We start from the raw sequence: 26,743 nt of genomic DNA, 5'->3' as shown, positions 1-26,743 counted from the left end.
GAAAGTGTTTTTCTACGGTTAATATGGCCGAATAGCACCTCCCTCTGGCATAGGTCCTCATCTTCCTATTTCTCCCTGATTGTTACTTCGTTCGAACTTGACTTGTTTCTTGTTTATCGTGCTTCGCTCCTCCCGCTATTTCATTTTTGGCAGCAGACAGATGGAACATGCTTCCACCTGGATGTCGTCAAGCTAAGCCCCTTTCTGCATTTGTCACAAGCACCAAGTCATTCCTAGGGTTCCCAGTAAAAAGGCAACGCCTGTTGGGAGTTCCCTAGTAAAATAATAAATTCTACTACTACTACTACTACTACTACTACTACTTGTAATTACCGGTACAAATACTTCCTTTTGACTGTTTTCTCATTTTCGCAAGTGAAGCTTTATCGAGCTACACTTTTTATTCTATCGCCATCATAATATTGGGCATCAATGCCCGTTTGGTTTGCGATGTAAAATAAAACTTGAAACAAACAAACAAACACCCATAATGGTTTAGATGGTCCCAACGGACTGGGGCTCTGCCAACCGTGGATGGTTGTAGTAAGGTCACTGCTTCCGAACACAGTGTCCTCCACCTTGTTTCATGCTGTCAAACTAACAATATGTGTGAACTATAACACGGTTTATCTAATACTAGTATTGAACTAGTATTGGGTTATATAATACGATTATATTAATACCATGTACATGTATGTACATGAACAATGTCCTTTTAAAACTGTACAATGTAGACTGATTCGCACACGCACGCATTCAGGTATTGCTACCCCTTTTCCATGCATTTCTTTCTCTTTTCAGTGGATGATGACTATTCATCGAATAGTATAGAATAGTACATGATAGCGAGAGTTCCTAGTATAAGCGGAAATATTCGTCTGGAATTTAATTTCGTCTTTTTCGTCCAGGGAGCTTTTGGACTAAATAAAATGCTGGACTAATGTCGATTTGTCCAGCTTTTCAATACACTCCTAACATCCATGGACGAAATTTACAACCGGACGAATTCCCTTTCTTTGGAGTTGGACTAAATTATTGACCGACGAAATGTTCTGCCTGTACAGTAGACTACAGTGCTCAACACCACAAGGATGGAGCATTGTCTCTGTTCTCTTCTGCCTTTATAGAAATTCTAGAATAGTACACATACATGTTTCTCGAAGAAGAGGCTGTAGCGAATTCGGCGATACTTTTGGGAATTGTGTGTTGCTCGGGGTCCCTACATGAGAGCTCGCGCTCTTCCTGCCGACTTGAATTCTCATTTGGCCGATTCATGACTGCCATCCAGAGTACACGAGAAGTTAGTTCGTCGAACCTTCCACTCGTCAAACCTGCAAGAAAGCACCACTCCCTGCTCAAATTAATGTCATAGTGTTTCAGGGAATTACCCCTCATCAGTCATGAGCTTGAGTAGGTTACCTAATGCTATTTTGTGCTCCGAGTGTGACTGTAGTCAAGTGCAGCTCTCTGTCTCCGAGCCTAAACACCACCAACACTGTAGGGATACCCAAAGGCTGCTTTCTTGCAGGTTTGCGGAGTGGAAGGCTCAACGGACTTCTCATGTCCTCTGGATGGCAGTCGTGAGTTAGTCAAGTGAAAATTAGATTCAGCGTAAAACTTGAAGGCGAGCTCCCACGTAGTGAGCAAACACAATGGCTATAGAGTATAGGACACATCTGAATAAGAGACTGGCTGCTATCTGCAAAGTGCAAGACTCGACCCAGGCACCTCCACTTCAGACCCGCGATGCTCTAGCAGTGTGCCAGTGTGCCAGTGTGCCAGTGTGCCAGTGTACCAGTGTGCCAGTGTGCCAGTGTGCCAGTGTGCCAGTGTACCAGTCTACCAGTGTGCCAGTGTGCCAGTGTACCAGTCTACCAGTGTGCCAGTGTGCCAGTGTGCATCTAGGCTATGGTATACTGTAATCGATGTCCAAGCAGAGGTCAGTGACATTAGCTTGATTGTTTTACATTGCCGGTTTTCTTGCGGTGGAGAATCTTTACCCTGCACACTAGTACAATCATGCACGTGTACAGGTCTACCCTATTCGCAAGTTCCCCAGATAAATTAAAATAATTTTTTTAATTAAATGCCCTTTCTTTCCTCCTACTCCACGTGGCTCCAACTGCCTCCCAGTGTTAGGCAAGCTCCAGATGTGCCCAAATTCCGTACCCTCGTCAGACAGCACTTCAGTATCTTCCAGTAAACAAAATCACAGTCACAGTCACACCACCTCCGCTGCATAGCTCGCTGGGCATCCCATTGCTTTGTAACTTGCTAATCCCTACCCCTTTTGTCTACGTGCTTTTCTTTTCTTTTTTTCTCTTCTTCCGTGCACGCGTGGTTGGTCTCACCCTCTCCTCAATTTTTGACATACTACGAGGTGCAGAAATAGAAAAATAAAAAAATGTAGATGGATGTCGCTGAAACTGTAGCGTCTCTGACGTCCTCGCATCATGATATCATCATTTGTTTGCATGTACACGTCATATTTTCCTCATCATCACAAACACTGATTCACCATACTCTCGCACACATTGTAATACCTACTACACGTACTTCTCTACCATAATAATTACGTAATGTTTGGCTAGCATAGTTCCAATCCACATTACGACATCTTTTGATGTTACGCACTCCTCGCCTACAACGCTATTGTAGAAAAGTAGTCTTTACTCATCTCTTGTAAGTTCTGTTTGCATCCAAACACTTCTTCCAAACAGCACACGTCAGATATCTAACAAAACAACAAACTTCATTGCACAGTCTTCTATCACAATCTCTTTCCTATATAAACCTCCTTTCTCTTCACTTTCTTCATGACATTTAGTGTTCGCCAGTCTTGTAAAGATCTTGGAAACTAACACTCGTTGCACTGTATCTAGACTACTAAATTGGTGACCTCCGACGTGAGTAAAGTGCAATATGTCCAGCAACGCTGGTTCTTCCGCTTCCGCTCGCTTTCGGGCAGTAAGTCTCTAGACCCGACTATCCTGCGCAAGCTGTTTGTACAGCGTTTGCCCGTGACTGGTGCCTCAGCCTGGCCGACCTCGCCGCGCTTGCTGACAAGATGGTTGATAGCACGTGCTCAAACCCACTCACCGGTACAAGTGTTCACGCTCTGAGTGAAGCCCCTAGCCCTGCTCGGTCTAGTACGTATACGGCCTTATCATGTAGATCTACAGCGTCCACAGATGCGGAACAGGCCTGCACCGCTGACAGGGCTGAGATGGCCCAGCTCCGAGCTGAACTCGCCAAGCTGACGTCCGCTGTGAATGTGATGACCCGTGACACCGGTGCCCCTTCCCAGCGTGGCCGCCAACGAGAGCGTAGTCCCGGGCCACCGTCACGCCACCCAAGTGCCTCCAGGTCTCCCGGCCGTAACAATCACGACGACCTTTGCTGGTATCACCGTGCGTTCGGTGCGAAGGCGAACAAATGCCGAGACCCCTGCCGATTCCTGTCGGGAAACGGGAAGGCCAGCCACTAGTCGCGACCGCTAGTGTGGTTGGCCCCTCGAATACCGCTACCGGTCGCCTACTATTCGTCAAGGATCGCTCCCAGTCCGTCGAGTTCCTTGTCGACACCGGCGCCGCCGTCAGTGTTCTTCCTCCGTCATTCGTAACTCTGTCTCGTCGTGTTCATCGCAATAGTCCTCGTCTCCGTGCAGCGAATCAGAGCAGCATCGCCACGTACGGTCAGCAGCTGCTAGATTTAGACTTAGGTCTCCGACGCACTTTCAAATGGGTCTTCGTCGTTGCTGACGTCAGCTATCCGATCCTGGGTGCGGATTTCCTTGGCCACTTCCAACTCACTGTCGACCTGGCCGCCAGATGTCTCCGGGACTCCACTACTCAACTTGCCGTTGTCGGATCCACCTCGGATGTCAGCACCTCCGCTACCAACCTGCTGGACACTGATAGCCCTAGTGAGTATTCTGCCCTGCTGAGTGAGTTTCCTGACCTTGTCCGACCGACCACTGGTGACTCGCCTGTCAAGCACAATGTGACACACCGCATAGTCACAGATGGCCACCCCGTCCACGCTAAGCCTCGCCGTCTGGCACCCGACCGCCTTGCTGTCGCTAAGTGTGAGTTCCAACACATGTTAGATTTAGGCATTATTCGTCCCTCCTCTAGTGCATGGTCATCCCCTCTGCATATGGTGCCAAAGAAATCCGGTGACTGGCGACCCTGTGGTGATTACCGAGCCTTGAATGACTGCACGATCCCCGACCGCTATCCCATCCCGCATATTCAAGACTTCACGTCCCACCTGCATGACAAGATCATATTCTCTAAGATTGACCTCGTCCGTGCATACCACCACATTCCTGTGCACCCTGACGACATCCCGAAAACTGCCATCACCACCCCCTTTGGACTGTTTGAGTTTGTCCGCATGCCCTTTGGCCTTCGCAACGCAGCCCAGACATTCCAACGCTTCATTGACCAGGTAGTTTCAGACCTTCCCTTCTGCTTTGCATATCTGGATGACTTGCTCATTGCTAGCGCCTCACCCGCTGAACATATGGCCCACCTTCGCTGCATATTCTCCCGCCTTGCTTCACATGGCATCTTGATCAACGTCCGGAAGTCGCAGTTCGGCCAGGATGAGCTTGACTTCCTGGGACATCACGTGACTGCCTCAGGTATCCGACCTCTCGACGCTCGCATGACCGCCATTCGTGAATTCCCACAGCCAGCTAGTGTTCGTAAGCTCCGTGAGTTCATCGGCTTCGTCACGTTCTATCACCGATTTCAGCCACATCTTGCTGCTAAGCTCGCACCTCTGCACGCTATGCTTGAGAAACGCCACCGCACCAAAGGCGCGCTCGTCTGGTCCGACTCGGCCATCGCTGCTTTCAATGATGTCAAAGCTGCGTTCACTGAGGCCATCACACTTCACCATCCTCGCCCGGATGCCGCCTACAGCTTGATGGTCGACGCTTCAGACATTGCTGTTGGTGCCGTCCTCCAACAAGAGCTAGATGGTGAGTGTTATCCTGTTGCCTTCTTTTCACGCAAGTTAAAGCCTGCTGAGACACGCTACAGCACCTTCTGTCGAGAGCTCCTCGCTATTTACCTAGCCATTAAGCATTTCCGACACTTCCTGGAAGGGCGTGTCTTCCATGTGTGCACCGATCACAAGCCTCTGACACATGCCATCCACAGCCGTTCACAGACCCACAGCCCGCGTCAACAGCGCCATTTGTCGTACATTGCTGAGTTCACGACAGATATTCGTCATGTCAAGGGTTCTCAGAATGCTGCCGCTGATGCACTGTCACGATGCCACCTACCCGATGAGCCCGTCTCTGCCATCACTGCCATTGACACAGCTTCCTTTGCCGCCGCTCAACAAGATGATCCAGACTTGCCCAGTCCTGGTAAGGATCCATCCACTTCGCTATGCTGGCAATCTATAGCTCTGCCCATGACTGATCACTCGCTCATCTGTGACACCTCTACTGCGTCTGCCCGCCCGTATGTACCTGCCAAGCTGCGCCGTGCTGTTTTCAATTCGCTTCACAGCCTCTCCCACCCTGGTACCCGCGCTACCAGGCACCTGATTACAGCTCGCTACGTCTGGCCCGCGATGAACAAGGATATTAGTGAGTGGTGTCGTACCTGCCACGCTTGTCAGCAGTCTAAAGTTCAGCGCCACACCACATCTCCCGTAAGTGCATTCAAACAACCTGATGCCCGTTTCTCCCATGTCCATGTCGACATCGTAGGCCCGCTTCCATCTTCTAGTGAGTCTCGCTACCTCTTGACGATGGTAGATCGCTTTACTCGCTGGCCCGAAGCAGTACCTATTCCCGACATTACAGCCGAAACCGTCGCTCGCCAGTTTGTTGCCACCTGGGTCGCCCGATTTGGTGTTCCCACTGTGCTCACAACCGACCGAGGTGCCCAATTTGAGTCATCCCTGTGGTCATCGCTCATGTCACTACTTGGCACATCTCGCATTCGCACAACGGCTTACCACCCGGCTGCCAACGGCATGGTAGAGCGCTTTCACAGACAACTGAAAGCTGCACTCCGAGCTTCCGACAATCCACAGCGCTGGACGGAACATCTGCCACTAGTCCTGCTCGGCATTCGCTCCTCCCTGAAGGCTGACCTCAACTGCTCAGTTGCAGAAATGGTCTACGGTTGCCACCTCCGCCTGCCAAGTGATTTCCTCACTGACGAGCCTGAGCCATTTCCGGATCCGACGTCCTATGTCAGCCGCCTCAAACAAGCCATGTCCGAGCTCCGCCCTACACAACCCCGCAAGCCACCCACCCAGCATCCGTTCATTCCAGCTGACCTCTCGACATGCTCTCATGTCTTCATTCGCACAGATGCAACACGAACGCCCCTCCAACGTCCTTACACTGGTCCACACCGAGTCCTGGAACGTCATGATAAGTACTTCCGCCTCGACCTCAACGGCCGCTCCGACACAGTATCCATCGACCGACTCAAACCAGCATTCCATGACAACCAGTCTGTCGACCATTGCCATCCGACCAAGCCGACGCCATCGCTCGCATTCGACGTGCCTCCGCCACGCCAAACACGAGCTGGTCGTCAAGTCAGATTTCCCGCCTATTTCTGACACTCTCTCGCTTATCCCATTTGCTTGCTCTCACTTTATCGCGCTAGTTATCGCTCATTACTCATTCACTAGGAGGGGAGCTCTGTAGCGTCTCTGACGTCCTCGCATCATGATATCATCATTTGTTTGCATGTACACGTCATATTTTCCTCATCATCACAAACACTGATTCACCATACTCTCGCACACATTGTAATACCTACTACACGTACTTCTCTACCATAATAATTACGTAATGTTTGGCTAGCATAGTTCCAATCCACATTACGACATCTTTTGATGTTACGCACTCCTCGCCTACAACGCTATTGTAGAAAAGTAGTCTTTACTCATCTCTTGTAAGTTCTGTTTGCATCCAAACACTTCTTCCAAACAGCACACGTCAGATATCTACCAGAAAGGTACCCAATGCTGCTGTTTTATCCGCGTAGGCCAGGCTTATGCCATGGATGGGAACAAAACGCAAACGGCAGAGCGATGACAGACTTGACACACTGTGACACTGACAGTGGCAGCCATGTCTTGAAGAGTGTCAGGCAGCGTGCCAATACAATCATGATCGTATACATTACTGTCTATTGACTGTGGAAGGTCCTGTACGAGCCTTCAGCCTCAGCTCAAGCCTCATTGTGTACAATGTAGATCTACATGTTCATTGTACTAGGATGCAGACAATAGAAAAATCATACTAAAACCATGTACATGTACAACGTCAATTATGTACGTGTATATGACCAATTTTTTTTGTATATGATCAAGAGTACAATGTACAGTACTCTTGATATTACTGTACATGTATACTAGTTTTGAACTAGTATTGGGTTATAATTATAATACGTATACACATGTATGACTGTACACCCAATGCTGTACAATCATGTACATGTACATGACTGTATACCTGGTATACTGCCTCTGCCGCAGACTACTCAGAGTCAGACTAGCTATGATGCAGTATAAAATCATTCTACCGGACAAGATTAATCAAGAGCACAAGGGTTCGCAGACGCAGCAACGAAGAACATTTATAAAACCGGGGAAACACAGAAAACTCAAACTCTCCATAATCACCAAAGCAAGGTGGTCTCTTTGCTGCAAATTCAATAAAATCTCAACCAAGATTTCGGCCAGGAGCCACCTGAGGACGGCTCCTGACCGCAACTCTGATTGAGATTTCTTGAATTTGCAGCAAAGAGACCATCTGCTTTGGTGATTATGTAGAGTTTTCTGTGCTACATGTATGAAGTGGCTGCAGTGGAGCTTGCACACCCTAAGAAATATCAGAGAAAAGTACCAATAAAAGTGCCAGAACGGAGCAAACCCATAATATAACGGTCATTTATTGTTAACGAATATGACAGCTGGACACAGCCTACACACTGCTGACCTGGCTTCGGGTGGCAGTGCCCACTGCTGATGTACATGTTCATGACTGCAGTATATGTCAATATACAATGTACATGTAAGTTGAGAACTCAGGCACTGAGTCAAAAATACAATTAATGTGAAGAGTAAAAGGACAACTGGATACCTTTTGAGGTCCTAGTTGTTCTGTTATCCTGCTATGAACAATGTACATAATTATTGTTTCCTGAGCTATGGAGTAGGTATCTCTGTAAATGTATACAATGGATGTGTGCGTGTGTGTGTTTGTGTGTGTGTGCGTGCGCGCGCGCGTGTGTGTGTGTGTGTGTGTAGAGTCAGGTGCAGTCATACACACTGTACAGTGGTTACATTTAAGGTCTTTTTTATTGTCTCACATGCCAAGCTAGGTCAGAAAGAACATGGAGTGTCCACCAGATCGATCTAGGTTTGTTAGCAACGGTCTTTTGTCACGTAGGAAGAACCAGAACGGCAGAAGGAAACTAAATTTTAGTCAATGCCTAGGCCAACGATACGTGAAGAGCCCCAGGTCGATCATTAACAGCATGCCAGCTAGCAGTTTTCACCCCATTCTTCCGCTCCCTGACTTTTAAAATAAACCAACACTAGTAGTTCTACTCATGGAAACAAAAGTAGTTGTTCAAAACGTCGTGCAACATCCAATCCGAGTGATCCACTGTAAGTGTCGGTCCTATGGGCTTAGGAAAACTGGTGGAATCCAACCACGATCTCCTGGGGGATAAGTTTGCGTCCAATGTGACAAAACAACACTCATGAAGTGTTCAGTGTCACTGCCTGGCAGCAACACAACCAACCACAGTGCGGCGGACAAGAGTTGTGGGCAGAACGTGCAAACTGCTATGCAGGTTCTTTGCGCCATTTCGTCCATCAACCTCTGCCCGCACCTCCAAGACCCATTAGGCGTGATTTGGAGAGGAATGGCACAACTCAGGACTCTGCCTCTGGAGTGTTTACCAGCAAGCTCAGCGAGCTCCTGTTGTCTCCTAGGAACGATCAACTTACGCCAAAGTCCGGAGAATGGACTGTATTGTTGCGGGCAATCCCAGGAAGAGAAAATATGCTCGCACCACCGCACCAGAACTACACGTATAAGTGGTCGCAAAGTGTGTAGTCATAACATCTGTACACGTTATGCGCCTGGGGTTCTCCTCCGTCTGGGACAGCGTGTATACGCGCAAGGACGTCGTCAGACGCGGAACACTCAAAATGAGTGGTTGAAAAAGAGAGGAAGTTTTAGTGAAAAGTTGAAAACCCTTCCCGCAGATTGATTATTGGTCAGATTAGCCAACAATAAGCCATTCATTACTGCAATGAGAGAAAACATGATTTGTCCATGACAACGCTACTTAGCCATGCCGTAAAATCGCTACTGTACATGGATGGAATGACTACACTGTTGCCTACGAAAGGGACCCACGGCAGAATGTCTCGGCTGCATTGTACCTCACAGAGCCACGGAAGGCTTCTACGTGTGTACTTAGGCCATAAAGAGTAGTCTGGGCTTCGGGGCATGATGATAGTTGGAACGTACTTGAGTTCCAATTATTATTTAGCCTGAGGATCTCTGACATTCTATAGACTATGGGTTGAATAAACGACACGTTTCACTTCTGACGGTCTAGTATATTGCAAAGTAGTCTACACTGCTTTACCACTGCTATTTACACTTACTCGTGCCAACAATTCATCAACAGTTTCCACTGTTTGGCCATTGTTCTGCAGTACGCCGTCCAATTATGACAGTGCAATTCTGCAACGTAACTGTTACTCACTGCGTTGGATGACAGCTACATGTACATGTACATGTACACCATACTGCCATTACTGGTCAGCTCAGTGGTTAATTTAAAGCATTGCTCGCTGATACAGGGATAGCGAAGGTCCCTGGTTCGAGTACGAGTGCTGGTGATGACTGGCTGACGTGTTTGTGCACATGTATGAATGTTACACCCTCAGCACTGTGCGCGATTCACGGCACGAGTGCCTCTAACGCCGGGAATAGGGCTAAGTCTTATGGATTCAGTTACACACTATGTCATTCTACGGCAACAACAGCTTGGCTAAAATAAATTCCTGATTCTAGGTCCACGACCACAACCCATCACTGCAGGTCAGATGGAGCGGAGAGATTGAACCACGAACTCTTTAAACTTTTGCAGGTGTTGCCGTGGGGAGGCATTCAGGTAGCGTCGTGCTCAAAAGGTTAACACATTCACATTTTGAGCACGGGCTGCCCATGAAAGCATGCTTGCGGATAATGTCAAGAGGGAACACATGCCCTGACCCAGGCAGCGGAAGCGCAACTCAAACACTTTACAGGAGTCCTGAGATTCTTTTCCGTCTAGAACGAACCTATGCTTTGTGTCTGCTCATTGGTAATGAACTGAGTCTGAAGAGGACGCCATGAGTAGGCCGCTGTTCCTCGTCAATGGCTAGCTGTCGCCCACGAATCATGCCTACCCGTAGATGGCCTGTGCGGATCGTGTTAGTGTGAGAACAGTGACATCTTGGGTTCTGTTTCATCGTTTTGAGCTCGCCGAATTACGACGTGCAAATGCCAAGAATAGTCTAAGGTCTGCGGATGGCATGCGTCTTTACCACTTCTGCTCGTGAGCAAGGGTTTACACACCGCGCCCTCTAGAAGTCGTTGACTCGATGGTGTATTCATTAGCCTGGTTGGGCATACTATGATGATAGGCACAAATTCGGACTCACTCTCACACATACAATGACAGTATTATGTACATGTACATGTACATGACATTGTACATGTACTGTAAAACTGTGTCTGGGACTGAACAGTCTGAGCTGTCTGCAGTCAAGCTACAGCAGCGGACTTGAAATAATTTGGGTGCACAGTACTAGCACTTCCATAACGGCATAAGAAATCGTCTGCGCAAATACAGGTATAGTAGTTTGATACTACCGAAATCGGAACTCAGCGAATCGAGTACGTTAATTCGTGTGCCCGCGTGTCGTGGAAGTGTAGGGAGCCTTTTAAACATCATCAATCGTGTCAGCGGCTTTACCTGCGAACTCTGTGGATATGTCCGGCCTCCTTTACTATCATACATATTATAATTACTTACACTCAATCTGCGGACAGAACTCTTTCGTCCCTTGTGGACTCATCAGCGCTGCACAGAGAAAATGAGGCCGGACATGATACGGCAATGAAAAATAAATTTTCCAACGCCAGATTTAAACCAGGCCCGAAAATACCTTGCCAGAGTGCTCGAACTGACAAAATTTATATTTTATTGTATGTTCTGTCACGCTCGTACATGTGCATGTGCATTTACATGTAATTATTATCCTCTCTGGCTAGCACCATGCATAGTGATATTCTTATGGGAGAGTCTGACTCTGACTCTGAGTCTGAGAACAGTAGCTGACCAAGCGTCTTTGCTCTGAGCCTGTGCATGCAAGCATGTGTGTCAGCTGCCAAACCAGCACCAGTGCTGTCAAGTTTGCAATGTACAAAGTATTTACCCCCTCTGAGCGCACATCCCATGGCACAGTCAAGAACGAATGGACATCTGACAGACCAACGCGAATCGGTAGCAAGATCTGAAATCAAATTCCGAATGCTCTCCACATCTGCCTCTTCTGCAGCTTCTATTTGCAAAACGCAATGGAGAATGTACATCGCATCTTATCAATTTTTTCATCGTGTATCTGGAGCCAGTCCTGGTATTAGGAGGTGGAGCGGAGCGCATGGGTGGTCCACATCTCCGTGTGTGGCGAGTAGGAGCCCGACAGAGTAGTAGCCGATGGCGATGCTATTTCCTGTTGAGGCACCAAACTTCTAATGAAGTCCGCGCTGTAGAAATTGGCGGTACCTTGCTCCAACGCATCTCTACAGATGAAACTGGCGAAATAACATTAGCCGCAACAGGAATGAATATCGTGCTGTGCACCTGGTTGATTGGATCTCTTTGCATAATGTGACTATACAACGTTGAGCAAGAAAGAACAAGAGGAAAAGCGAATGAGGACCGCCTGAAATTTTCTAGTTCTCCGGCACAATACTCGCATGTCAGATACTAGAAGAGGGTGGACCGCTCACGCGATCGTCGACAATGTCAGGATCGCTCTAAATGCGAATTGTATTTTAATCCTCTGTGAATCTATTGTTGGGCGTCATACCGTGTCAACTATGAAAACGCTTAGCTGATGTGGATTGCCAAGCACTTATGCAGCTGACGCTCTATTCATTTCTCCGATCCCTTCCCCACACTTCCACAGTAGGGATTCGCAACGATCAGGCTTGTTCCCGCAAGACAAGGAAGAGTGCCAACAGCCATCGCATTCTGCCGCCATTCTCTCCTGTTATCCTACAAGCTTGGAGAGGTGCATGACGTACTAATGAAGTTCGAGTTTGGCATAGAGTCGGAGAGATCTCCTGCCGGGCTCTGGGCACACTGGGATGTCAAAGCAGAGTGTAAAATGCAAATTGAGATGGACCTCTCATCGAAATCACGTACAGTGCAGTACACTTTCGCAAAACTAATTCTCACTCTCCGGCCGTGGTACTATTAGCCCGCTTGGGAATTTGCTATAAATATTCCCTCCCGTGCGCCCGAGACCAGTCTCACACAGCGACCGTGAGGACAGAATAACTTGAAGAGGGAGGACCTTTGTCACTGCCAATGTCAAAATCTTTTCTGTTTACTGGACGCTCAAATTGTTCTGACGAGTCGACTCTTTGTCAATCGTAAGGTGTTGTATGAGTGTGCAAAGCTTCACATTGTGTGTCGAGGACTTTTCGTGGCAGACGTTAACATAACTTTAAAAAATACACCCAGAAGTCAGCAGTATTGAGTTTACTAGGCATTATATCATAGATACGCTATCGTGAGTATCGTGCGTACTCGTAGTAGTCTCACAGTGCCAGTCGGTCAAGGAAACCGCACACTTGGACGACCATGAAGAGCCAGGCAGCATGCAGCCCCCACTGGCCCAAGGATGGCATGCATAGCAGTGTGATGGGCATGTGATCGGAGACACGGGACGTCACCACCGTTGACATCTTGTCTAGTACGCTCCCAGGCCCTTTGTCAACAGCCCTACCACTCGAGCTTGGTCCGGGGTAACGCTGCGGATCATTATATGACCATTAGCCTGTCAAGACGAAGCGCTCTTGTCAAGCGGCCAAACCCATTAGTAATCTGTCGTCCGTTACTTGGTAACACGAACACATCGCTGACTGGTGGCTCCAAACAGGTGCAGTTCTGAGAACATTCCATAACCGAAATCGCTGACGCTGGGTTCTCAGCCACCCACCATTAGCGGGTAGCGACCCCGCAGCCTCTCGGTCAAAAGTTGGAGATTCCATGATCCGTTTCTGCTGCCCTTTACGGCCACAGTTGAGTGGCAGCATCAAGGGAGGATCACCTCAGCACACCCATTGTAACCGCACACTAGTATGGGATGAGACCTCCGCCAAGAATCTGAATAGCATCTGCTAGCGCCACGGGCTGAGCTGATCTGGCGAGTCACGCCACGGACAGTCAGAGCTTCCTTGTTTAGGGATCATGATAACGTCGAGAGCTGTGCGGTCTTAGCGACTGCTCGCTGGCCTGGTCCGCTGAAAGTCACTTCTCACCGTGTACAACTGCCGTTCAGCCGCTCGTGTGTCGGGTAGTGGAGATATCGCAGTGTCCGACTTCCCAACACTCTCCATTCTCCGTCATCCTGTGACGGACGCCTCCCCGTCTCTTCGCGCGAATCACCTTCAGTGCGTCCGTGAGTGTGGGTAGCAGCATCACCAGCAGAATCTGGAGCCACTGCGGTGGTCTTGTGCAAGAGTCTCTCCACTGAACACGGACTAGTGGTCACCTGACGCCCACCGCCGGGAACATTGGTGGGTGCACGTGTAAGAAAGACAATAACAATGTATGTAATGATTGTGTTGTTAGGTATTGTGTGTAGTCGGATAGCCTGATAGTGATACTGATGGGGGATCCTACTATCCAGCAGCTAAATACACGGTAGTTGTCTAAGACGTGTAGTACTGGTAAACGTGTGCACCCGCCCACCCTAGCTGCCCAGCACGAGTAGCGATACGCATTACAATATAGGGGCATAAGGCGCCCGTCAACACACGCTCTCGAGCTAGTCTCCTCCTGAACAGCGCGATCACAGTCCCAACGTTTTGCGACTACGCAAGACATATCATATAGGCACAAGGTCGGCGAGTCTTTGAGGATCATTTTTCACCAGCGTGCGACGCCTCGGTCGACAAGCAAGACGGTCGGTTTGCAAAACGACAACAGGACCATCTGGTAAGAAACCAAGAAGGAGTGTGTCGTATCCGATACAGGTGACTGGATGACCACTGAGGGTGACCCCTTCCACTTTCTTTCATCTGGTGAGCTGGCCACAAAAGATTCCACTGTGTAAGATAGTGTGTGTGATAGTGTGCGGTAGTACACCCCTCTCGCACTGACGCACCCATGCGGTGTCTTCGGAGCTGTAATGCATATTCACTTTGCCTTGTCTTGTATCAGGTATCTACACGCCTTCAGGCGACCGTATCTCCGGGCTATTTTCCCCTCGTCCGAACTTGGGCTGAGCGTTCCGCGTCCGGATACATCTCTCCTCCTCACCAGCTCTCCTACTGACGCTATTGCTGTTGGCACGGGGAGGCGACGAAACCTGCTGCTTGGAGCTCTGATTAGAGGTGCTGGTGCTGGTGCTCGCGATTTAGCCCTTCAATAGCAACATCATCCGTCACTGGGGCTATTTAGGTGAGTGAGAGTGGGGCTCAAAGGCCTGGGTATTCTGATCTTGTATGCCAACAGGGTGTTACAGGCAATTCTCTGAATTCTTTCCTTGTGAATCATTCGCGCTGCCCGTAAAACATGCCCAGTCAGCGGGGTCCTACCCGTGTGCGACCCATGTTTCGAGTTCGTTCCCAGCCCGGCACAAGAACAGCTGGTGCACAATAGTACTGCAAGCGGATACATTCATCGCAACAATACACGGGCAAGAACTTAGAGTTCACACTATCTCTCCCTCGCGCGCTTCCAGCGAAACACTACCGCCATCAAGGCATCAGTCACACACTAATCATGTTGTTATGTACACGGTCATCGGCCTGATTGTTTTGCCCTTGACAATCTTGGATAAAGGATTTTGTACGCACGCGTGCCTCTGGCCACTGCATTCCCGCTACATACTGAGTAGATAGCAGCACTTAGTGACTTGGCGCGATTAGTAGGTCTACTCCCCATCATGCATGCCCATCTTGAATATTTGATGGGCTGCAAAAGATGGCAGAGTGCATGCGTCCATCGATGAATTCCGGCTATTAGTAATACTCAGTAAGAGGCAAGCTGTCGTTGTCGAAGATGAGAGCCCAGTCGAACCTCAAGATTTTGCCGATTCATGTCAACATCTGATCGAGATTCGATAACCTGGCGCCTAGGCAAGGCCAGGAAATACGTTCAAATCGAGTGGGCGAATTGCGGTAAGCCCGCCGTGGTGGACCTGAAAGGGTCGCCTGAAAACCTGGTGAAAAGTGCTGGCGGAAAAGGAATTGGCTCCACTGTGCCGGTGAACCTACTGGTTTAGGAAGGTAAGTAATACGCAGTGTCAGAGACCCCCGGAAGAATGCTTTGAACACATTAAATTAGCGTACTACCCAGACAAGTCTGAGAGTTTGTAGGTAGCTGAAGGATGGATGTTCAATTCTTGCATTTTATCCAGAGGATAATGAAAGTAGCTAGTCTAGGAGAGGAACATGAAGCACAAAATAGTCAGCCGGCTAGCAGATAAAAATCCTGCCTTGTTTTCTTGCCGTATCCACCCCCACTTGCTGGATTTAATTGCTTTCAAAACCAGTGCAAATATCGTGCATATCCATCAGGTTCCAAACATTTGCCTGTCCTTTCTTCTGCCATGACATTTTCTTGAATGTTGAAGAAAGCTGGCGTGGCCCGCAGGTCATGGTACATTGATATATCGGGCTGGAAATAGTCAAAACCAGGACAGGCCACCATCTGCTACATGATCAGAGTCACATTTGACAGGTGAAGGCAACAGTATGCTGCCGATGATACTGCAGTGGATGCGGTGGTGTCACTGCTGCAGACTTGGCATCGGACCTGAAACGTATGCACTGCTCAGAGCTAGGATCAGCGGGTGCCTGCAATTGGGGCGAGGGATAGTGTTTCAGAGTGCTGGACAGATTTGCTAAGATTAAGGTCATGGGTCGCAGGCAGGCATGCAGCCGGTTGCAACTTGTATCCAAAAAGGAAACTGCTGCATCTGTTGCCTGCTGTTCTCCGTCTTGCAAGCTTGTCATTGAGAAGCGCCCCGTGGCCAAGCTCATGCGCAAGGCTGGTCTATGTTGGCTCAGCTGACTTGCCGTAGACACAGGGATAAAGGATGTTGGCGTTAGTCAGATCCGCGGCAGACTGCATTGTTGCAGGTCAAAACATGGTTGTGGCCGACCAGTAAACCCCACGGCACAGTGCCGCTGGACAGCCCCGACATCAATAGCATCCAACCGTTGACAATACTCATCCTCTTTGGTCATCGGTCATGGTGCTCCGCTGTGCCGTGATAACTCAACATCAGTGTCAGGATGCATGCACCGATATCATGAGTTGAGCTTGCTTGTTGGAAGCTGGCAGGGAGGTCTCCTAACACTATTCTTTGGATGACCGGGAATACCGTGTTACGGGAGGTCCGATCTCGTGGGGATGTGTGGCAATTCAGCTAGAGAGATGCTACCAGTGAGCCAGCTAGACAGGTTGCACATGAGTAGAATCTGCTTTCGTTCTCTAGTCGTATGTGGAAGCATAGCACGATAGGAGAGGGATTCGATTGGAGGCACGCAATAACCGAAGGAGCGCAACATAGATCACAAGCGTGTGCACCTCAGAGGGAATTCAACCAAAATCTTCCCTCGAAGTAGCTGGTTTCGAGATCCTCGGTAAGCAATGGCCCGGCACTGTTTCCACGTCATACACAACAAACGCCTTCTCAGGTGTTACCAACAGTATCAGGATCATTCCAATTGGGCAAGAAACTCTCTGGAATGTTGACAATTAAAAAATTGCTTCCATCAGAGTCTGGTTTCAAACTCGAGCATCATAATTATTATGCCGCAGACCGTGATATCCAGGTTGGCAAATCTGTGCTCGGCCTAGCACCACTTTCCAACACATTTGGGACGCGAATTGAAATTGAACTTGGTTTGGTTACCTTGGAGAGAGGGATCTAGCGTATTGATATCTGCAGTTTGGTGCTCCTCTGAGCGTTGGTAATACTTGCAACGGAGACATGCTGCATGGTGTGGCACTCCCTCTCTCTCTCTCTTTATCTATCTATCTATCTATCTATCTATCTCCCTCTCTCCCTCTCTCTCTCTACCTATGTATCTCTCCCTATCTATGTATCTCTCTATCTATCTCTATCTCTATCTCTATCTCTCTCTCTCTCTCTCTCTCTCTCGCATTGGCGCGCATTCGTGCATTCCACCTCATCTGCTCACCTTCGTAACTTCCGTGGTTAAATCGCATGTAGCCTGCCAGTCACTTAGTGTTGTACAACAAGTGGACTGCATGTAATACATAGGTAGGTGGAAATTGCCCCTCCGATCAGACAACGCATTTGTCTCACGACACGAAAGCTGGTGCAAATGAACTAGAGCAGGCCTGGTATCAAGTGGTGCAAACAGCCCCAGTACCACTGCTACGCCCAGTGCAAAGTGAGCAGACCACCACCTGGCTACTCCAGCTGTGGATGGCCGGGCTGTGATTCCTTCGCCATTACTCACTAGTGTATTGTAGCATAGCCTAAGTTCACTGCTGTGCTTTGCATAACAGCTCAGCTGCTCTGCCTTCACCCTGTAGTACTCAGTAACTGGCATGAAGTTGAACAGGCTAAAAGAAAGTAAAGTGCTAACGTCCACTAGTTCGGATGGAAGTACGACGATGTCCCAGAAACTGTGGTGTGTCTTGTTAGTGCAAAACTACATAAAGCGTCACTCTCTAAGCTTAGAGCACACTCTATACTTGAAGCAGGGTATGGTGACTTATACTAGAATAACCAGAAAAAGGATACAAAGTAGTCTGGAAGTGACAGGATGTGTCTAGCTGTTAAGACGGTTGGAAACTTGCCGTAAAGCATTCCCTTTTCGAAAGCATTGCTCATGCTGATGTTCTGCCAGTCTGATGATCTCTTGTCGGTGACTGAACCTATGGTTAAGGCCGTGGTAATGTAAGCCGCTTTCTTGTGTGAAACCGTTGTGCAGGAAGTCATTATTTTCTATAGCTTATGTACTCATGCTAATATCACAGTTAGTATCTGAGTGTTCTGGGCTTGCTTCTGCTGCTGCAGCTGTTGGTACCGCTGCTATTAGTACTCTGACTGTTCTTGCATATCTTTTTCTGTCCATCTTCTTGCACAGGCGTACAAGTATAAACTGAAACTGTGCTTTTGTGCAAGAGGTCGACGGTAGCCAACTTGCCCGCTAAAAGGTAAGGTAGTAACTGAGATGTGTGCGTGATAACGTAGTAACTCTCCTTTCCTTCTTCCCCTCCTCCCCTCTTCTCTTCTTCCTGTCTCATTCTCCTGTCTTTCTCTCTTTTTCTGTCTCTCGCTCGCTTGCTCCCTCTCTCTCTCTCTCTCTCTCTCTCTCTCTCTCTCTCTCTCTCTCTCTCTCTCTCTCTCTCTCTCTCTCTCTCTCTATCTCTATCTATCTATCTATCTATCTATCTATCTCTCTCTCTCTCTCTCTCTCTCTCTCTCTTTCTCTCTCTCTCTCTCTCTCTCTCTCTATCTATCTCTCTCTCTCACACACACACACAGACACACACACACACACACACGCACGCACACACACACACACACTCTCTCTCTCTCCATTTCTCTCTCCCCTGTTCCCGTCACACCCTCCTCTTTCTCTCTCAAAGAGCAGTAGAAGGCAATGCTACGGAGATATTCAAATTCAAACTTGGCCCCGAAGATTAGATATAGTGAGGCTTCTGCCATCTGACGTGCATGTGTTCATTAGTGTGTGTGTGTGTGCGCGCATGTGCGCGTGTGCGTGCGTGCCTGTGTTGTGCATGTGTGCATGCGTGTTGTCTGAATCAACTGAACTGCGCAGAATGCTTAGTACTTCTGAAGTACTGGTACAGTATCGTTAATTTTTGTTCCAGAAACAAGTCAGAGAATGTGGCATATCCTCGAATGTCACCATACAAGTAATCTGGAATGTTTCTGTACAACATGTTTTCTGTACAGGGCAGTGCCCTAGCTTGCACTTGTTGTTGCTGTGACTGTCAGAAACTCTGCGTACCAATGAACAGATCATGCTAGCTATGCTGCCCGTAGCGCCAATCAAGGAAGAGCTTTGCTACCCGGTCTGCACTGCCCAGAGAATGATGCCGTCCACACCTAGCAACACAATGGCCGGTGGTGTTGGCGCAGGCACAGGCAGCAGCGGTGTATCCAGCTACTCGCTCGGAGCAAAGCACTCGCCGGACCGACACGCCACATCGTCCGCCACCAGCTTCGACTCGTCAACACTCGCATCGGCCTGGTACCCCAACCAAGGTCAGTCGAAACAGAACCATGTTTCTCCACTTCGAGGGGTTATGGAACCTGGTGCCCTGCATGCCTTGAACAAATAGTATCGCACGTATCCTGCTTGTGACGAATAGAATTAGATAGCATGAAGACTGTCAGGCACACACACGCATCGCCGGTTGTTGTACGGGACCAAGAAAAATGCGACTAGCGTAACCAGAGGTGACTGACTGTTGAGAATTGTTGAGATGGAATGAGCACCTTGATTAGGGACAAATGTGTAGTGACTTCCTGCAGCACACACCTCCTGATAAGTGTTCGCATTCCATGCATCAAGTATTGTCTGAAACTAAGAAAAGTCTTTTGAAATATGCCCCTGAAGGTGATGACATCATTGCCCGACAGGACCTACATGCAGGACAGAAACCCAGCACAGGCCGAGGCAAAACAAGCCACAGCAGCAACTCCTTGGGCTTGTCATTGTTTAGGCTATACACGTACGAGGATAATCCAACTACCAAATAAGGTTGAACACTCCATATTCCTGTATGCATTGAGAGCCCACTGGGTGGACCGGGCATCACTAGAGGGCTTGCTAATGGATGTTTAAGACAAGTTAGTCATGTTTCGTCAACGATGTCTGGAATACCGTGAGCATGACTGCATGTATTGTTGGCTCAAGTGGTCCTGCGCATCTCTGTCTGAGTATAGACGAATGAACATGCGGCGTGTCTGTGTTTGTCTGGACACCTGAATGTGTGTGTGTGTGTTCTTGCATGTATACACGTATATATGTGTGTGTATTTATTATGTGTGTGTTCCTGCATGTCTACGTGTATGTGAATGTGTATTTATATGACTGTGTGTGTTTGTATGTGTGTGTGCATGTGTTTTTTTGTGATAGCTACTGCAGCCTACCAAACTGGACAGGTTCAAAATGCAAAGACAGCCCGACCCTTAGAAGAGTCAACGAGGCCACATGCACACAGACGCATTGAGCCGGGTGAGCAGTTTGTTGCGGGTAACGGAGGTCCGTGGGATCCCCACCAGGATTGGAGAACCAAAGACCGATTCCCTATTGCTGGCAATGTACCAAGTCTCGTGCCCACGGCCACATCCAAACAGATCGGCGCCACCAGTCCCAGTGTTCAAACCTGTCTTGCGCAAGCACCTCTCTCTCCAATGACGCCTGTCACATACGGAGAAGCATCGAGAATGCCGTCAACGTCGCAAGCCCATCAGCCTCCAACGTCATGCATAGCGTCACCAATCTCGACAGGCCAGTACCCTCATGCCGGGGAGGACGGTCTTCCCTCGTTTCCGTTTGGCCAACAACACGTGGCTCCACCGCTCACAGCAGCTATTACCAGACAGCATAGTGCTCCAGAGAACTATCCACATGACCAGCATCACCATCAGCAGCACCACCACCACCACCATCCACAGCACCATCATCATCCTCAGCAGCAGCAGCAGCAGCAACACTCTGCAACACCGTACGCACACAATTCCGCAATGCCAGCAGCACTCGCATCACAGCCGGCAACGGTACACTCTGGAGCAGGCTGGGAGCCAGTAGTCGGTCAGAGTGCACCCGCTTCAGGGCCCACACTAGGTGCGGTCGGAAGTAGTGCGGGTGTCAGCGCTCACTATCCTAATCAACAGGCCTACACACAGCCCTGTACAACGGCCGGTATGGTGGGCGGCATTTCAAGGGTGTCGGGCCAGTACCAACAGTCGCCCACCGCTTCATTCGGTATGCCTAGCAACCCTCCTGCCCTACTACCCCAGGGCATGGGCCCGATGGCCCAAGGTCAGCTGTCTCCCGAACACAGTGCGCATTCGGCAGGTCCAATACCTACTCCATCACAGCAGCAACAGCAGCAGCAATACATGGGGCAGCAAGCCACACAGCACTGGCCGCCATATCCCGGTGTGAATCGCTGGGAAACAGGTGTCCGGCATGCGCAGACGCCCCACCAGCAGCCATCGCAGTACCTTCATTTGCACGTCGGAGATAGGTCGCATGTCGCCGGTCCTCCGTCAAAGTCGGGCTCCTTCTGGGAAACATTTCAAATCTGCCCGTTCCACGTTAGAACTCGTCCCACCAGACTGTAAGTTCTAGTGTGAAGTAATATTTGTATTGTATGTATTTGTATTCATTTAGAGTGGCAGCCAGAACAGGGAAATGGCCTAATGACAGTGATACCACTGCAGAGAAGCGAATGAAGAGGAGATGAGAAAACAGAAGTAGAAGAGTTTAAAAGAACTACAAGAGTCCGGCAGGGCGGAAGGAAATGGCCAAGTTCTAACATCAGTTATGGTTCCGTCAACGACAAGAACAGTTGAGGCAATAATACTAGATAATAATAATATGATACTGATAGATAATGGCTGGTACATCAGGGGAGCTGGATTCCGGTAGTTAGCAATCAAAAATAATAAGGTAATACTAAAAAAAAAAAAAAAAAAAAGTAAATTATCGTATCCGTTACCGAAGGGAACTCACGACGGCCGCTAACACCCAATAAACCCTAGCGGCAGGTGCAGCGCCTAACGGTGGGGGTGAGTGGGTAAGTCTCACAACCACTGGCACAAGTGCCGAAAACGACCCCATTAGCTGCATCCATGTACCCCTTGTGCCTGGCCACAAGTTCCCAGTTGACTGTGGGTAGCAGCACGGCTGGAAAAACCGCTCCCAGGCAGGACTTGAACCAGGTACCTCTTGTATCTCAATCATGGTCTTTGACCAACCCACTGTGCCTGCCTGGTAAGGTAATACTGGTGAGGTATTAAATAAAGAAAAAAGGACCAAGAATCTACAAGTTATTGTTTAGTAACTGGTGCTGTTAGTGGACAATATAGCGTTCTTTACTATAAATTTATCCTTGGCTCTCCATCCGAGTCCAGTGAGGTAATAGTGCGCTATTGCTGGAAACAATACCCAATGTGACATTACAGAGGTTCTGCAAAACGAAAAAGTGTGCACGAACTTTCGCTGTTACGTCACAAAGTGAGAAACTTCGCACGAACTTTCGCAGCTTTGGACGCGAAACTTGCAGGGAACACGAAATGAACTTTCGTGGGAAGTTTGGTGAGATCGGGTCATGGCGTATGTGCACTTGGAGCGTGCAAACTACGAAAATGTGCAGCGTCGATGTTCAACTGTATCAAGAATCATAATTCCAATAAGCGCAGAGAAAATCCTTTAGGATTCCGACTCAGGGTGGTATTGGTTGTAAATGGATTCCTGAAATTCTGGTCTTGGGCTACAAGTTTCCAGCAAAAACAATGTAAAGCAGCAACGACCATCCTTGATCTGAGTCTAAACTTTGCCAGGGATTTCTTATTGGAGGCTTTGAAATCTATCAAAATTATTTAATAGTATTGGGATAAGAAATCCCTGGCAAAGTTGAGACTCAAGGATGGTCGTTGCTGCTTTACATTGTTGTTGCTGGAAACTTGTAGCCCAAGACGAGAATTTCAGGAATCCATTTACAACCAATACCACCCTGAGTCGGAATCCTAAAGGATTTTCTCTGCGCTTTTTGGAATTATGATTCTTGATACAGTTGAACATCGATTAGGCAAGACTATTGAATACTACACAGAGCTGCAACAGTCACGTGATATTGGAGGCTTTGAAATCTATCAAAATTATTTAAATATCATTGGGATATCACGTGACTGTTGCAGCTCTGTGTACTATTCAATAGTCTTGCCTAATCACAGCCACCATCAGCCGATCAGCTGTGCATTCTGTGGAGCCGCGGGATGTAGCTTGTGTCTATCTCGATGGCCTATCGGTGGATTATCACCCCTGACCACGAACATTCCATGTTGAAAGGACCGTGACCCATTAGCCCCGATGAGCTGTGGATGGGCTCAGTATCAGGTCGTTGAATGTCTCAGCATTCTCTGTCCGAAATTGTGCTAAAACGTTGCACGCCCTGGCCATTAAGGGGGGGGGGGGGTGAAGCAGTTTTCATTAGTGTTTATTTTTTATTTTTGAAGTGTGAATTTTCAAAATATAGATGCAATTTTTTTGCTGATTTTTAGATAATTTGAACTGCCCAACTCTCCCGGTGACAACGCACTCTTGGCCCACAGTCACAACACCATACTCCATAGTGAACATTACTTCCTTGCTATGGGGTATGGTGTTGTGAATGTGGGCCAAGAGCGCATTGTGGAGGGTTGGCCAGTTCAAATTATTTTCAAATGGCCAAGTCTGCCGCTACTTCCGAGTTATAGATAAAGAGCTACATTCTTGGTAAATTATTATTGCCACTTTTCAAGGGATTGGAAAAGCATATCGCAACCAAAACGTCGGCATATTTGCTCAGCTAGGCTAGCCCTAACGAGCCAGAGTCGACTGTTGTTTTTCCACTTCCCTTTTGAAACCCTTGGCAACAACTTCCACAGTGCTGATGAGGTGTTGTGTTCAGCAGTTGTTGGCACATACTTCACAAATAGCAGGGCCAGTAAATTGTCAACTTGCAGCCAGTTTAATTCTATGTACTCTTCTCTGGTTTCGATCTTGTTCGTCTTCCAGGAAGCCAAAAGATTCGCTGTTGACGGGGAAAAGAAAGTTTCGCTGCGAAACGTGCACCGGCATATTAGAGGATTGGGCTCGTGAGCATGGTTGCTACCCGACAATGGAAGACCGCGGGCGCCTCCTGCTGAAAGTCGGCATGACGTCCAAGCAGCTGAACAACTGGTTTTGCAACCATCGGCGCGCCACCGTACGCTACTCCACTGCAGATGACACGGCAACCACTCACTAGCTTCTTCTTGTGCTTCAGAGCTCAAGCCGGAATAGCGCAGAATTTGTGTTGCCAATCGGTTCGAGAAATAGATAAAAGGTGCAGCCTGGAAGGCGGCGGCGGTGGTGGTAGTGGTGGTGGTGGTGGGCTCTGAATCATCGCAGAAGTAACATGGCTACAGCGTTGAGTTCATCCCTTGGTGTTGTCATGGCAACCTCCATCAATTTTCAAATGAGATGTCATTTAGGTAAATTGCAGTGCTGCTCAATGAAATCCAATCACAAAGACCAAGTCGCCGCACAGCGCCTGTTCACATTCCAGTGTCCGCAGGTCTAGGGCTGCACAGCGTCCGTCATGGCATTCACGTGCTGGATTGGATTTCATTGAGCCTCGGTACTGTAGTCGAACTTTTACTCCGTAACTTGGATGGATGCTACATTGTAGCGCCATCAGGGTCACAACTTGACAATATACTTTGAAGTAATTATTTGTAGTTCTCACGGCTTTGAGTGCATTCTGTTTAGTAATGGCTTTGAGTGCATTCTATTTTAGTAACGGCTTCGTTCCGCCACAATCACAGCCGAGCAATGCTTGCTATGTGCTTCTTGCCTATGCGACTAGTGTATCTGCTGCAGTTGGTTCCTGCACGTCCATGCACCATCATTGGCACTGAGACAGCTGCTTTCTTACTATGGAAAAGAATCTTCAAATAATTAACTGTTATCCTTGCTGTGTTGAAAATCATGCCAAAGGGCACATCGAGGCATGTGTCCTTTTCGATTGAGCGAGTCCTTTTATTTTACACTAAATGTTAATATTGGCTCAGTATCCTTCCTTGCTAGATAAGAAACAGAGGGCGACATGCATTATTATAACTTACAGACTATACTGGTGTCACAGTGGGGCTGGTGAGAATACATCCTGTTACCTCTTGTATAACCTAGTCATGGTCAACTATCAACTGACTCAGCTCCCTTTATGGCAATCAGTGTTTCGGCCCTTCAACCAACCTCACCCAGGACAAACTGTCGCCGCGGTGATTCTGCGCACGAAACTTCAAAGCTACATTGTATACTGATTTGTTCATTGACTGCTATCCCTGAAAAATGAACGGTGCCCTTGGCTTTGCTGTACAGTCACTACATGTGTACTGAAGTATCAAGCAGCAATTGGCACCACTCTTGAAAGATTACTACTGTTAGGAGTACATAAGTAACATGACCCTTGCAGGCTCTCAGGCCATCAAGGGGCCTGGGCGTCACAGTGCAAGTCCAAGGCGCCAAATATGCACGTGGGATCAGACTTCACCTAGCAGAACTGTATACCGTAAGTACTCCGAGATGTTCGTTTCGGAGTGAGGAAGGGAGGGCTTGCTCCGAAGCTCAGGCTAATAATACTTTCATGAAAGCCATCTACATGTACATTAAAACCTGTGACTAACGACCACACCTTGGGGCCAGAGAAAGCGGTCTTTAGTGGCAGGTGGTCCTTAGTTAGAGGTTTGCACCGCACAACCATACAGAAAAACCTGTAAATACTAGTAAAGACCACCGCCTAGTACCAGCCTGGTACTACAGACCATTTCGCCAGGCACGGACGGTCTCACATTCATAATTATGGTTGTGCGGTGCAAACCTCTAACTAAGGACCACCTGCCACTAAAGACCACTTTCTCTGGTCCCAAGGGGTGGTCGTTAGTTACAGGTTTTACTGTATATGAATGTGAGACCGTCCGTGCCTGGTGAAGTGGTCTGTAGTACCAGGCTGATCGCTAGTCACGGTGGTCTTTAGCTACAGGTTTTACTGCACCGGGATGCTAGCACGAGAAGCCGTCATCAGTGGTCCAGTGGTTGAAGTCAGCCATACTAGTACTAGTACCGGTACTCCACTCACTCTGGTCGCTTCTCGGCCTTCCGTCGCAGGATCTGCACTCTGGTACCTGCTGCCGGATGATGCTCGGCCCGAGGCAAAACAGAAGTTTAGCATAAATGTAGTTGCTCTGACTGGCCCGCCCCTCCCCTGTTACTCGTTTGACTCCTCTGTCAGGTCCATTTTCTTTCGTAATAATCTGCAGCCTCAACAAATTCCTGTCCTTTCTATTCATTTCTAAAAAGGCGACTTGTTCATTCACCTTTTATATGACTTGTAGTTCCCGTCTATTATGCGAATTAAAAGAAACCAACCAACCAACCAACCAACCACGTGTATATTTAAAAAAATATTACAACTACAATAGCCGCGCCCTAGCTGGGTCCAAGGCAGGTCCTCAGCGTGTTACAGTTACCTTTGTGAGTCATAATTATTGATATTGGCAAGAGTGTTTTCCACCAACAAGCAACTCTGGTTAACGATCATTGACAGATGCATGACCCCGCATGATTTGTTTATGCGGGCAATATGCGACCTGTTCATATTATTATTAAGAG

At 48.3% G+C, this 26,743-nt stretch overlaps 1 protein-coding gene across 8 annotated transcripts; it reads left to right on the top strand.

Annotated features, from left to right (window-relative positions):
- The first annotated feature begins 13,244 nt into the window (after window positions 1-13,244).
- LOC135810012 (AT-rich interactive domain-containing protein 1B-like) lies at window positions 13,245-25,045 on the top strand. 8 transcript variants are annotated; one of them, XM_065323472.1, is made up of 6 exons: window positions 13,245-13,873; window positions 14,520-14,759; window positions 18,431-18,500; window positions 19,267-19,578; window positions 20,456-21,665; window positions 24,107-25,045. In XM_065323472.1, the coding sequence occupies exons 4-6, from the start codon at window positions 19,335-19,337 to the stop codon at window positions 24,336-24,338; spliced, it is 1,686 nt and encodes a 561-aa protein (XP_065179544.1). In that variant the 5' UTR covers window positions 13,245-13,873; window positions 14,520-14,759; window positions 18,431-18,500; window positions 19,267-19,334; the 3' UTR covers window positions 24,339-25,045. The 8 variants fall into 8 exon arrangements, with proteins under 8 accessions (XP_065179544.1, XP_065179542.1, XP_065179545.1 ...); XM_065323470.1 differs by having other exon boundaries at window positions 13,245-13,885; XM_065323473.1 differs by having other exon boundaries at window positions 13,245-13,905.
- Window positions 25,046-26,743: the final 1,698 nt, after the last annotated feature.

Source organism: Sycon ciliatum, chromosome 2, assembly GCF_964019385.1.
Source record: "Sycon ciliatum chromosome 2, ocSycCili1.1, whole genome shotgun sequence".
In the NCBI taxonomy this organism is placed as follows: Eukaryota; Metazoa; Porifera; class Calcarea; order Leucosolenida; family Sycettidae; genus Sycon; species Sycon ciliatum.
The sequence above is the reverse complement of the archived record's forward strand: the minus strand, read 5'-3'. Positions and strand labels throughout refer to the sequence as shown.

Excerpts from the sequence above, each read along its gene's own strand:
- LOC135810012 (XM_065323472.1), top strand. The coding sequence starts at position 19,335 with ATGCTAGCTATGCTGCCCGTAGCGCCAATCAAGGAAGAGCTTTGCTAC. Across the intron at positions 19,579-20,455 it reads GGCCTGGTACCCCAACCAAG|CTACTGCAGCCTACCAAACT; the intron begins GTCAGTCGAAAC and ends TTTTTGTGATAG. Across the intron at positions 21,666-24,106 it reads AGAACTCGTCCCACCAGACT|GAAGCCAAAAGATTCGCTGT; the intron begins GTAAGTTCTAGT and ends TTCGTCTTCCAG.